At 41.0% G+C, this 13,319-nt stretch overlaps 1 protein-coding gene across 1 annotated transcript in view; it reads left to right on the top strand.

The window, feature by feature from the left end:
- The first annotated feature begins 10,620 nt into the window (after positions 1 to 10,620).
- Positions 10,621 to 13,319, top strand: part of LOC311147925 (EF-hand domain-containing protein D2-like) — a 32,623-nt gene continuing 29,924 nt past the window's right edge. The window contains exon 1 of the mRNA XM_084184770.1: positions 10,621 to 11,178. Within this exon, the coding sequence (XP_084040896.1) occupies positions 10,883 to 11,178 (296 nt within the window). The 5' untranslated portion in view covers positions 10,621 to 10,882. The remainder of the gene's footprint in view (positions 11,179 to 13,319) is intronic.

Below are 13,319 nucleotides of genomic sequence, written 5' to 3'. Positions count from 1 at the left end.
CGAGACTAGCGAACACAGCTAGTGTGCATCACACCATAGAATTAGAATTACTAGAACTGACGTTCCCATTCAAGTCATTCTATTTCATTGCATCACGCATACTGTACCGCTGCTGCTGGCCATGATGAAGTTTCTGCTGGTGGCTGCATATTATTACACCTCAGAGCCATATATTCTACATACTGTATAGCTCTGCGCCACATCGTAATGAGTGAATGTCCCTGTAGAGATGATGGAATAGTCAATGTATGAGCATGTGGGTGTTAATGATGTGTGTTTCAAAGGCAGCTTTTCTCAGCTTCCCTCTGAGCTTTGAATGTAAAAAGTATGTTGGGCTATATCTGCCTCAGCTATATTCTTTTAGTCAGATCACTTCACCACTCTTGATCATCCATTCACCACGGCAAATGAGGCAGTCTTTATGCACAACAATACAAATACGTTTCTGCGTTCTTCTACAGACTTTTCTGCCGATACAGTATAATATTTTGGTTGACACGTCATTGCGATATCTCAGCAATTACAAAATGGCCAAGGCGTCCATTTGAGTGGCTATTTCGGGAGTGTGAGTGCTACACTAACAACAGGAATATGCCCCTGAACCGCGGATACAAAGGAAAAGGAGTGTGTTATTCCTCCTATCTGCAGTAGACCTCCCCCCTCCCTCCCTCCCTCCTCGCTATGCCTCGAGGTTATTGCGGTCCATTATCGCAGTGGGCAGAGAGAAAAGCTGATTCATTTATTCATCATCAGAGTCTTCTCTTGCTTACAGCAGCACACACCGTCACAAACACAGTCACGTGAGCATAGGATGAGAGAGTGGTTTGTGTGTGTATACGTGCGTATGTGTATGTGGGAAGGTGTGAAAGGGTCAAGCGTGAGCGAGCATGCACGTCAGTGTGTTGTTTTGAGTGCGTGTTTGTGACGTATGGCAGTGTCCGTGTTTGTGTGTGAGTGAGTAGGCCTATGTGTGAGTCTGTCTCTGTGCATGGGATTGTGTATGTGTGCATATGCAAAATCTATTATTCAGGATATTAATTAATTATTGTTCTACATAAAGCAGATGCTACAGATAATAGAGCCAGTATATGGTTTGGTTTCTCTCTATATTTGTTTGACTAAATTCCCATAAGGCAGGGTTCCCAAACTGGCGGCCCCCCAAGTGATGTTATTTGGCCCCCCAGGTTTTCTGAGCAATAAAAATAAAAAAGGTTTATTTTTATTTTTTATTGTTGAACATTAAAGACTGTAAAAACACCAGCAAATCAGCTCTAATTGATTTTAATATAGGAAATCTGTTCCAAAGTAATCCCACGCATAATAGAGAGATATATATGTGATCGTATACAAATGTAAGCAAGGTTTGAAATTATTATGCTTTCGTGAAATATCTGTTTGGGCTTCTTGCGGTCAATTTGCAGTCTACAAATGATTTCTAATCATGTTCCGGCCCCCTGACCGTCCGCTCAAGAAAAAATTGGCCCACGGCTGAATCTAGTTGATGATCCCTGCCATAAGAGGTAATGAGAGCTACTCTTAAAAAAGCTTGTTGTCTTCCTCACTCACTGACCCAGATTTTGTATTTTAGTGCATACAAACAGATGGTACGATTTTCAGACATGTTTGTCACTCTATGCACTTTTGTTTTTATTGTCTGGACCATTACAGAAAAAACACTGATTCATCTCCAGAAGCCATTATAGTTTGTCTGCTTTCATTAATCAGGATCAATTCTGTCTGTTTTTAATATGAGTATGTCACTCACTGGCATTGGTATGCCTTTGATTTCAGCTGGCAGTCCACAGTGCTGTGTTGAGTTGTTGCTAATTATATGAGTTGACCTCAGCAATTACTGCTCCTCCTCAGTCAGCCCCTTCTGAGTGGACACAACCAGCTAATTGGCCCTGTGCAGATTCCAGTGTGTTCAATCTGGGCTGAAACTAAACACCAGATTGTGGCTTTAATCTTTTTATAATCAGCAGAGTGCCCCTGGTTTGCACTATTGCTTTGGCAAACAGCTAGCTCGCCCACAGTATCGGTGGCTTCCATTAGCAGTGCTGAGTCAAGCTGGAGCTCTCCTCACTGCTCATTTACTTTTTATTTTAATTTAACTAGGCAAGTCAGTTAAGAACAAATTCTTATTTACAATGACGGCCTACACCGGCCAGACCCGGACGACGCTGGGCCAATTGTGCGCCGCCCTATGGGACTCCCAATCACGGGAGTCTGTAGTGGGGGTCTGTAGTGACGCCTCAAGCACTGAGATGCAGTGCCTTAGACCGCTGCGCCACTCGGGAATATTCTGTTATGTTTTATTATAATGTAGGATATTCATTCACACAGAGTTTGTAAAAGCATTGAGGTTTAGTTGAATTACAGTTGAAGTCTGAAGTTTACATACAGTTAGGTTGGAGTCATTAAAAGTTGTTTTTCAACCACTCCACACATTTCTTGTTAACAAACTATAGTTTTGGCAAGTTGTGCGTGACACAAGGAATTTTTCCAACAATTGTTTACAGACAGATTATTTCATTTATAATTCACTGTATCACAATTCCAGTGGGTCAGAAGTTTACATACACTAAGTTGACTGTGCCTTTAAACAGCTTGGAAAGTTCCAGAAAATGATGTCATGGCTTTAGAAGCTTCTGATAGGCTAATTTTATTTTTTTAGCAGACGCTCTTATCCAGAGCGACTTACATTAAGTGAGTGCATACATTATTTTTCATACTGGCCCCTCATGGGAATCGAACCCACAACCCTGGCGTTGCAAACGCCACGCTCTACCAACTGAGCTACATCCCTGCCGGCCATTCCCTCCCCTACCCTGGACGAATTGTGCGCTGCCACATGGTTCTCCCGGTCGCGGCCGGCTACGACAGAGCCTGGATTCGAACCAGGATCTCTAGCTAGGACTGCGATGCAGTGCCTTAGACCACTGCCTTAGACCACTGCGCCCTTTCGGGAGGTGTAATTTAAATAATTTCAGTCAACTGGAGGTGTACCTGTGGATGTATTTCAAGGCCTACCTTCAAACTCAGTGCCTCTTTACTTGACATCATGGGAAAATCAAAAGAAATCAGCCAAGACCTCAGAAAAAAATTTGTAGTCCTCCACAAGTCTGATTCATCCTTGGGAGCAATTTCCAAACGCCTGAAGGTACCACGTTCATCTGTACAAACAATAGTACGCAAGTATAAACACCATGGGACCACACAGCCGTCATACCGCTCAGGAAGGAGACACGTTCTGTCTCCTAGAGATGAACGTACTTTGGTGCGAAAAGTGCAAATCAATCCCAGAACAAAAGCAAAGGACCTTGTGAAGATGCTGGAGGAAACAGGTACAAAAGTATCTATATCCACAGTAAAACGAGTCCTATGTCGACATAACCTGAAAGGCCGCTCAGCAAGGAAGAAGCCACTGCTCCAAAACCGCCATAAAAAAACAAACTACGGTTTGCAACTGCACATGGGGACAAAGATCGTACCTTTTGGAGAAATGTCCTCTGGTCTGATGAAACAGAAATAGAACTGTTTGGCCATAATGACCATCGTTATGTTTGGAGGAAAAAGGGGAATGCTTGCAAGCCGAAGAACACCATCCCAATCGTGAAGCAGGGGGTGCCAGCATTATGCTGTGGGAGGGCTTTGCTGCAGGATGGACTGGTGCACTTCAAAAAATAGATGGCATCATGAAGACATCAGTCAGGAAGTTAAAGCTTGGTCGCAAATGGGTCTTCCAAATGGACAATGACCCCAAGCATACTTCCAAAGTTGTGGCAAAATGGCTTAAGGACAACAAAGTCAAGGTATTGGAGTGGCCATCACAAAGCCCTGACCTCAGTCCTATAGAACATTTGTGGGCAGAACTGAAAAAGCGTGTGCGAGCAAGGAGGCCTACAAACCTGACTCCGTTACACCAGCTCTGTCAGGAGGAATGGGCCAAAATTCACCCAACTTATTGTGGGAAGCTTGTGGAAGGCTACCCCACGTTTGACCGAAGTTAAACAATTTAAAGACAATGCTACCAAATACTAATTGAGTGTATGTAAACTTCTGACCCACTGGGAATGTGATGAAATAAATAAAAGCTGAAATAAATAATTCTCTCTACTATTATTCTGACATTTCACATTCTTAATATAAAATGGTGATACTAACTGACCTAAGAGAGGGAATTTTTACTAGTATTAAATGTCAGGAATTGTGAAAAACTGAGTTTAAATGTATTTGGCGTATGTAAGGTGTATGTAAACTTCCGACTTCAACTGTACATCTGACAGTATAAATAAGTATAAAGTATACATATGACAGTATACCTGTCAGGGGCGCTGGCTAGAAATATTACTGTGGTTGGTCAAGAGACATTCTAAATACTTTCCTGTATATGCATCACAATACAAAAACATTTGGGAACCAGCTACTGTATCTTTCCAGACTGCTGCATACTACAGGTACAGACCCTTATTCCTGTTTTCAGTCTGCATTGCTGAGTGTGTTAGAAGTGAGGTGTTATGTTAGGACAAGTGGACATCCATGTTCACTTTTGTTTGTTTGTAGTACACAAATATTTTAGAGAAAATATCATTTAAAAAGCGAACAGCATAGTGTCCACATTGTCTTATTTCATGTTAGTAATAAGGGTTTAATTACATGATATTTGATCAGATTCACCAAATTACCCAACATTTCTGTAATTTCTTCTAATATGAATGAATTAGGATATGATTAGCAATATATTTGTATCAACATTGAATTAAGATATTATTAATATCCATTTAATTAGTGCTGACTCAAAGAACCCTAGAGATACTCAAGGAACCATTGCTAGTCAAAGGTTCATATTTGCACCTTTGGTTTGTTGAGGGGTTCTTGGAGGAACCTTTCATGTTTAAATGTAGCAGAATGTTCTTGGAGGAACCCTGTACTGGAAACGTGGCTAAGTAGGGGTGTGGCTTTCAGATAGATATTTTTAGGCCATCCGTGGGAGTAAATGTCATTTCTGTTCATGTGTCCTGTTGTATTGTCATCAAATGTTAAGGTTGAACACTAACAGTTTTGTAGCTTCAATTAGGCTTACAGAGGTGTATGAGTTCCTCGAGCCTATGCAAATCCCAAAGCTGGAATAGTTACCACTTTATTACTATATGTAATCAGCAATGTTAATATTATTAATATTATATTTGAATATGTGATATGCATAAATATTCAAGGAAAATACAAATTTGCAGTGTACAAACTTAACATGATGAACAGGAATTACATTTCCGTACTTTTTAGTGGCCAAAGTTGCAAAGAAAAAGCCATACCTCAGACTGGCCAATAAAAAAGAAAGATTAAGATGGGCAAAAGAACACAGACACTGGACTTCTTTGCAACTCTGCCTAGAAGGTCAGTATCCCGGAGTCGCCTCTTCACTGTTGACGTTGAGACTGGTGTTTTGCGGGTACTATTTAATGAAGCTGCCAGTTGACCTGTGAGGCGTCTGTTTCTCAAACTAGACATTCTAATGTATTTTTCCTCTTGCTCAGTTGTGCACCGGGGCCTCCCACTCCTCTTTCTATTCTGGTTAGAGCCAGTTTGCGCTGTTCTGTGAAGGGAGTAGTACAGAGCATTGTACGAGATCTCCCGTTTCTTGGCAATTTCTCGCATGGAATAGCCTCCATTTCTCAGAACAAGAATAGACTGATGAGTTTCAGAAGAAAGTTATTTGTTTCTGGCCATTTTGAAGCCTGTTATCGAACCCACAATTGCTGATGCTCCAGATACTCAACTAGTCTCAAGAAGGCCAGTTGTATTGCTTCTTTAATCAGCACAACAGTTTTCAGCTGTGCTAACATAATTGCAAAAGGGTTTTCTAATGATCAATTAGCCTTTTAAAATGATAAACTTGGATTAGCAAACACAACATGCCATTGGAACACAGGACTGATGGTTGCTGATAATGGGCCTCTGTACGCCTATGTAGATATTCCATTAGAAATCAGCCGTTTCCAGCTACAATAGCCATTTACAACATTAACAATGTCTACACTGTATGTCTGATCAATTTTATGTTATTTTAATGAAAACAAGGACATTTCTAAGTGACCCCAAACTTTTGAACGGTAGTGTATCTGTATTCCCAGTCATGTGAAATCCATAGATTAGGGCCTCATTTCCTTATATGAACTGTAACTCAGTAAAATCTTTGAAATTGTTGCATGTTGCATTTATATTTTTGTTCAGTGTAAAAAGGTACAAAATGTAACCCCTCCCATCACAAAAAGGTTCTGGTTTGAACCTTTACACAGGGGTTACTCAAATAACATATTTGAACTGTAAAGGTTGCCTCTGTGTGCCAATTTGTAGAACCCCAAAATGTTTTTCCAGGCTTCTTTACTTCTAAGAGTGTAATGTACTCTGCAGAAATTAATCTCCTACATTAATCTTTTTGAACATGTTGCTCCTCTGTGCCTTGATATTATTGATTTTGGGGAGTGCCAGTGCAGTGTTGCTGGACAGAAGGAATGGAAAAGGCTTTGTTAGAGGAAAGATATAGGAACATGCACAGCCTTTTGTGTTCATTAATCACTGTGTCTAGTTTTTATTTTACTGTTTTAAATTAAATAAGGTTTGTTATTGCACTGGGTCATGGAGAATACAGTATTCATTCTATTTGCTTGTGGTACTTGGATCAATTTTTTAATTCAGTTGATTTATGATTATCGTTTTCCCGTTTATTATCACGATTATTATCGCAATTTATTGATAGTATTCATCCCTGTTTGCTTAATCAGTACTTATACTTGTTTGTTAATCTCTTTGTGATGCACTTAGAGATTGTTTAAATGACAATCACTGTAATTTGATTAAATATGTTATAAGCTGTTAATAAATATATTATAATAAAGACATTTCAAAACTTCCTTGCTTTTTGGTCATAATGGCTAAATTCCTTTTTCATCCGACAGTGATTTTGATACCATGGTATGATGAGCTTTGACCTTTCCTCCCACCTCCCCTTCTTCTGTCGGAAATCCTCTCTATTTCTTGCAGCATTGCATTAGTTGAAACCAAGACCGTTCTCAGGGCAGGATGTAGCTAGATATGTTTGAGTCGGTTCAGGGACAATTTTTGCATTTTAGCTAAGCGTAATCCTTTTCCTAACCTTAACCAAATTCTCCTAACCTGCCACGCTAATTCTCCTAACCTACTACGAAAAGTCACTTCTGCTAGTCAAAACCGGCAGACCTGCCCAGAGAACAGTCTTGGTTTCCACTAATGCAATACAACTCTATTCTCTCCCGTCTCGCTCCATATATGGTATGACTCAGGTAGAGTGGGCGTTGCTGGCTGAGGCAGCCCCTCCCTCATAGAAAACAGAGGAGAGTCAGAGCTGCCAAGCCTCCCATGTGTGAGTCATAGCACATGACTCAGGGCGCGTTCCTCTGCTCAGACGTGGCTGACGCCTGACAGAACTTACTTAAAATACCTATCCAGACATTGTATCAGCTAACCACATCATATGTTATAGCAACATGTCAGTTAACGACACAGTTGATGAAGTGGCATGCAACCATTGGTTGATGGATGCAACGTCTGAGCAGGGGAATGTGACCTCAGTCTGCTTATGGGTTTCAATTAGTTACCTGCACAAAACACCACATCTGCTGAACCATTAAAATGCGTAATTCCACTTGTGAGCACAAATGTAGACCAGATTTTCTGTGTACAGAGCTACTGAGTAGCAGATCTAGGCTACTATTTGAAAGGAGTGAGGGGAAGTAATTGAGTCATTTAAATATGCTTGCCAGACAGAGTTTTGACTATAACCTCAAAGACAGATTTACAATACCCCCACATGTTGGCAGTGCAGCTAACTCTTTAATCTGTTACACCCCCCAACCCCCCAACATGTTGACTGCAGGAATGTCCACCAGAGCTATTGCCAGAGAATTTAATGTTATTTTCTCTACTATAAGCCGCCTCCAACGTAGTTTTAGAAAATTTGGCAGTACGTCCAACTGGTCTCACAACCGCAGACCACGTGTAACCACGCCAGCCCAAGACTTCCACATCTGGCTTCTTCACCTGTGGGATCGTCTGAGACCAGCCAACCGGACAGCTGATGAAACTGAGGAATATTTCTGTCTGTAATAAAGCCCTTTTGTGGGGAACAACGAATTCTGATTGGCTGTGCCTGGCTCCCCAGAGGGTGGGCCTGGCTCCAAAGTGGGTGGGCCTATGCCCTCCCAGGCCCACCCATGGCTGCATCCCTGCCCAGTCATGTGAAATTGATAGATTAAGGCCTAATTTATTTATTTCAATTGACTGATTTGCTTATATGAACTATAACTCAGTAAAATTGTTGAAATTGTTGCATGTTGCGTTTATATTTTTATGCAGTATTTCAAAAGTATACCTTTGAACGTTTATGGGCAGTGAGTTTTGCACACTACTAAAAGTGAGTGTATTCAAACTAAGTGATCATTTTGGCTGGCCATTTATGAATAGAGTAGACAGAGTAGAGTAATCTGGTGTCGTGATTCCATGACACAATTCAAATGTATAACCTATACAACCTACAGTTGAAGTCGGAAGTTTACATACACTTAGGTTGGAGTCATTAAAACTCGTTTTTCAACCACTCCACAAATTTCTTGTTAACAAACTATAGTTTTGGCAAGTCTGTTAGGACATCTACTTTGTGCATGAAACAAGTCATTTTTCCAAAAATTGTTTACAGACAGATTATTTCACTTATAATTCACTGTATCACAATTCCAGTGGGTCAGAAGTTTACATACACTAAGTTGACTGTGCCTTTAAACAGCTTGGAAAATTCAAGAAAATAATGTCATGGCTTTAGAAGCTTCTGATAGGCTAATTGACATAATTTGAGTCAATTGGAGGTGTACTTGTGGATGTATTTCAAGGCCTACCCTCAAACTTAGTGCCTCTTTACTTGACATCATGGGAAAATCCAAATAAATCAGCCAAGGCCTCCGAAAAATAATTGTAGACCTCTGGTTCATCCTTGGGAGCAATTTCCAAACACCTGAAGGTACCACGTTCATCTGTACAAACAATAGTACGCAAGTATAAACACCATGGGACCACGCAGCCATCATACCGCTCATGAAGGAGACGCATTCTGTCTCCTGGAGATGAACGTACTTTGGTGCGAAAAGTGCAAATCAATCCTAGAACAACAGCAAAGGACCTTGTGAAGATGCTGGAGGAAACAGGTAGAAAAGTATCTATATCCACAGTAAAACGAGTCCTATATCGACATAACCTGAAAGGCCGCTCAGCAAGGAAGAAGACATTGCTCCAAAACCGCCGTAAAAAAGCCAGACTATGGTTTGCAACTGCACATGCGGACAAAGATCGTACTTTTTGGAGAAATGTCCTCTGGTCTGATGAAACAAAAATAGAACTGTTTGGCCATAATGACCAATGTTATGTTTGGAGGAAAAGGGGGTGGCTTGCAAGCTGAAGAACACCATCCCAACCGTGAAGCACGGGGTGGCAGCATCATGCTGTGGGGGTGCTTTGCTGCAGGAGGGACAGGTGCACTTCACAACATAGATGGCATCATGAGGAAGGAAAATAATGTGGATATATTGAAGCAACATCTCAAGATATCAGTCAGGAAGTTAAAGCTTTGTCGCAAATGGGTCTTCCAAATGGACAATGACCCCAAGCATACTTCCAAAGTTGTGGCAAAATGACTTAAGGACAACAAAGTCAAGGTATTGGAGTGGCTATCACAAAGCCCTGACCTCAATCCTATAGAACATTTGTGGGCAGAACTGAAAAAGCGTGTGCGAGCAAGGAGGCCTACAAACCTGACTCAGTTACACCAGCTCTGTCAGCAGGAATGGGCCAAAATTCACCCAACTTATTGTGGGACGCTTGTGGAAGGCTACCCGAAACGTTTGACCCAAGTTAAACAATTTCAAGGCAATGCTACCAAATACTAATTGAGTGTATGTAAACTTCTGACCCACTGGGAATGTGATTAAAGAATAAAAGCTGAAATAAATCATTCCCTCTACTATTATTCTGACATTTCACATTCTTAAAATAAAATGGTGATTCTTACTGACCTAAGACAGGGAATATTTACTGGGATTAAATGTCAGGAATTGTGAAAAACTGAGTTTAAATGTATTTGGCTAAGGTGTATGTACACGTCCGACTTCAACTGTACATGTAAAGCGTCAGACAATGTTCCCATATTAAACATTTTTCTGAACACCTGTGTGGGACAGGTATAACTGAATTTAGGACACACATTGTGAGTAATGTAGGCTGTCTGAAGTGAACCATTCTGTTCTTGCCTGGCACAAAATATAATTATTGTAAAGATTATGGTCTTAACCCAATGCATGGGCTATATTTATATTTATTGGGTCCTGGAATTCTATTTGTAGGCGCACCGTCATCATAGCCTACTATGGCAAAACGGTGAAAACCCCTGTGAACGGTAAAGAGCTTTTGATACATATCTCAGAAATATGCAATACATTTGCAAAAATCTACGTTTGGTGACGTTGAAACTTTTGTGATGCGCGTCCCTTTAAAAGGCGTGGTGACGGGGTTGAAAGCCAACATACGTAGTTAGCTGTCAGCGTATCTCAGTGGAGATATTCGTGCGCCTCGCTGACGCTGTACAATCGCGCACTGTCCTTGCTTGCTGGAAGAGGATTCTAATATTTTCCACGATAATTTGCATTCCAGAATCGTTCATCATTTTGACTGTCTGCACAGGAATAAACACGCAGGAGACAGACGCATGCCTATGGACCGCAGATATTGCCGTGGTGTATGCGCTCTCGGTGTCTCATCTGTTTTGTAGTTAAATACAACAGCTTTTGAAATACACATTAAAATGGCCACAGACGAGCTGTCGTCAAAGCTCAGCCGTCGGCTGCAAATAGAAGACGGTGCCGAGGAACCCGTGGCGGTTGATGAGTGTGATCAGGGACATGAGAACGGTGCGGGTGAGGAGAAGGCGGCCACAGCGAACGCAGACTCTGAGTTGGGCGCTAAACTCATGCGGCGTGGGGAGTTGAACGACGGAGTGGGTGAACACCATCAGCCGAGCATGAAGGTCTTCAATCCCTACACTGAGTTCAAGGAATTCTCCAGGAAGCAAATCAAAGATATGGAGAGAATGTTCAAACAGTGAGTTCATGTTTAGTAGCATGTTGGAAGTGCACTGTCTTGAGGATGAGTTCATAGGGGAGAGTCATGGCATTTATAGTTTATGGGCAAAGGATGATGGTGTATCAATCACTCTCAATTACTTTCCCAATCAGGTATGAGATGTTGATTGGCAAATCAAGCATGACACTTGTTGAGCGATGCACTGTTCAATTGGTAATTCCCCTTGAATGTCTTTATTTAATATACTATTTAATGTAATCAAATTTGATTATGTTAAATATAGAGGTTATCTTGTGACCCAAACTCTAAAACAGCTCAAGCTATGATTCTCTGAACAAGTGTATGTGAACAGGTTTCATGAATTCATAGAGCTGTGTCAATGCTGCCCCACCCAGTCTCTCTCTCTCTCTCTCTCTCTCTCTCTCTCTCTCTCTCTCTCTCTCTCTCTCTCTCTCTCTCTCTCTCTCTCAGCCTAAGCACATAGTATAGGATGTCATTGTGATAGTATCATTATTTCTCATGCTAACTAATTTAGTCTCAACAATCAGCATACTTTGGTTCATGCATGAACCTTACATTGTGAAAAACCTGTATAAACATGCCATCTGACACCTTTGCATCAAGCCAATATATAGCATAACCTTGTACATGATCATATACATACCTTTATGATACAAGGTTACTCATGCATTTCTACTATACCTCTTATTGTCACAAGGGTAAGTAAGGGTTTGTCACAAAGCAGTATGGAGCTGACACACACACAGTCCTTCCTCTCAGCCCTGTTGTACTTGGTACTGTTGTGGCCGCGCCAATTATGTCAGACTAATTCCAATAGAAAAACACACAAATGTCCAACCGAGAGTTGAGAGCTGAAAGGGGGAGGGCGGGCAAGGGGGATTTTGGTCAAAGCCATTCTGGGGTTGGTGCCCAAAGTCCCTTGTTCAAGCGATGGTTCCCACTTCCCAGTGCCAACCCGATGACAGATTGTCCTTTACAAAGACTAGGCAGTCTGGGAGAGGGGTTGCTGGTGCACTAGTCAGGGGGAACTTGGGGAGAGGAAGCGTCCCACACTACTTAGTTCTGCTTCCCCATGGCCACACCAACAACAGCCGCTTTGTTAAATGAGCAGCGATGAAAGAAGAACTTGTTCCAAGAATAGAACTTGGTCAAGAGATATGAGTGTCAGATCGGACCTGAAAAATCTGTCTCATCACTCATGCCATTGACATGATTACAAATGTATTATCCCAGGAATCTGTAGTAGGCTTATTGTGGAAAATACAGTGGACCAGACCATGGGCAATTCCACGGGAACGTAATTACGCAAATACTTTTTTCACATTTAAATTAATGCCAAACATAAACCATTGATTTCAAAGTTTAACAAACCATACACCTACATGCAGAAGTCTACTTTGAACAAATACCACTGAAAATGTTACTAAAACACATTTACTTGAGGAACAGTGCATACGCAAAGTTAGGTAACAGAATGACAGTAAAATCTCCCTCCGTTTGTGGCCATGTTTTCCAGAAACTCTGTTAAATATCTACTCGGAATTAAGATTAAAAGATGTCTGAAGAAAGAATGGGGTGTCAGCTATTATGACACCTTGACTTAATGACAGGAACATAATAACATGGGTCCCTGATCTGTACTATACAGAAATGCATAATTAGGAATATCATTATCTTCATGGTGATGTATCCTGAATAGGTACACAAAGGTAGAAAAATGTAATATCCTCTTTTTTATTTTTGGGTATTATTCTACACACTTGCTATTATTCTAATGTCTCTGCCCCCAAACAAGACCAAATTTGGTTGGTCTGGAACGGACCAAATCTGTACCAATCATAGACGCCTGTTTTCACAAGTTTGGACATCACAGCCCAGTAGAGCTCAGTAAAGAAAAGTAGCGTACAGTAGAGTATATTACTCTATACTGTACTCTACTCATGTGTACTGTACTATACTCTACTTTTCTTTACTGTACTGTACTCTACTGGGGTTTGTGACTACTATTAATTCCTAAACAAAAGGATCAGTAAAAACACTAACTAATTGGTAGGTCTACCTTTACTTGTTAATTCTGTGAACTTTCATAACCCTCCCTCCTCATGAGGGAGAGAAATTATGTAGATTTTTGGTAACAA

This window comes from Coregonus lavaretus, assembly GCF_964263955.1.
Source record: "Coregonus lavaretus genome assembly, chromosome: 20".
NCBI classification, from domain to species: Eukaryota; Metazoa; Chordata; class Actinopteri; order Salmoniformes; family Salmonidae; genus Coregonus; species Coregonus lavaretus.
The sequence above is the reverse complement of the archived record's forward strand: the minus strand, read 5'-3'. Positions and strand labels throughout refer to the sequence as shown.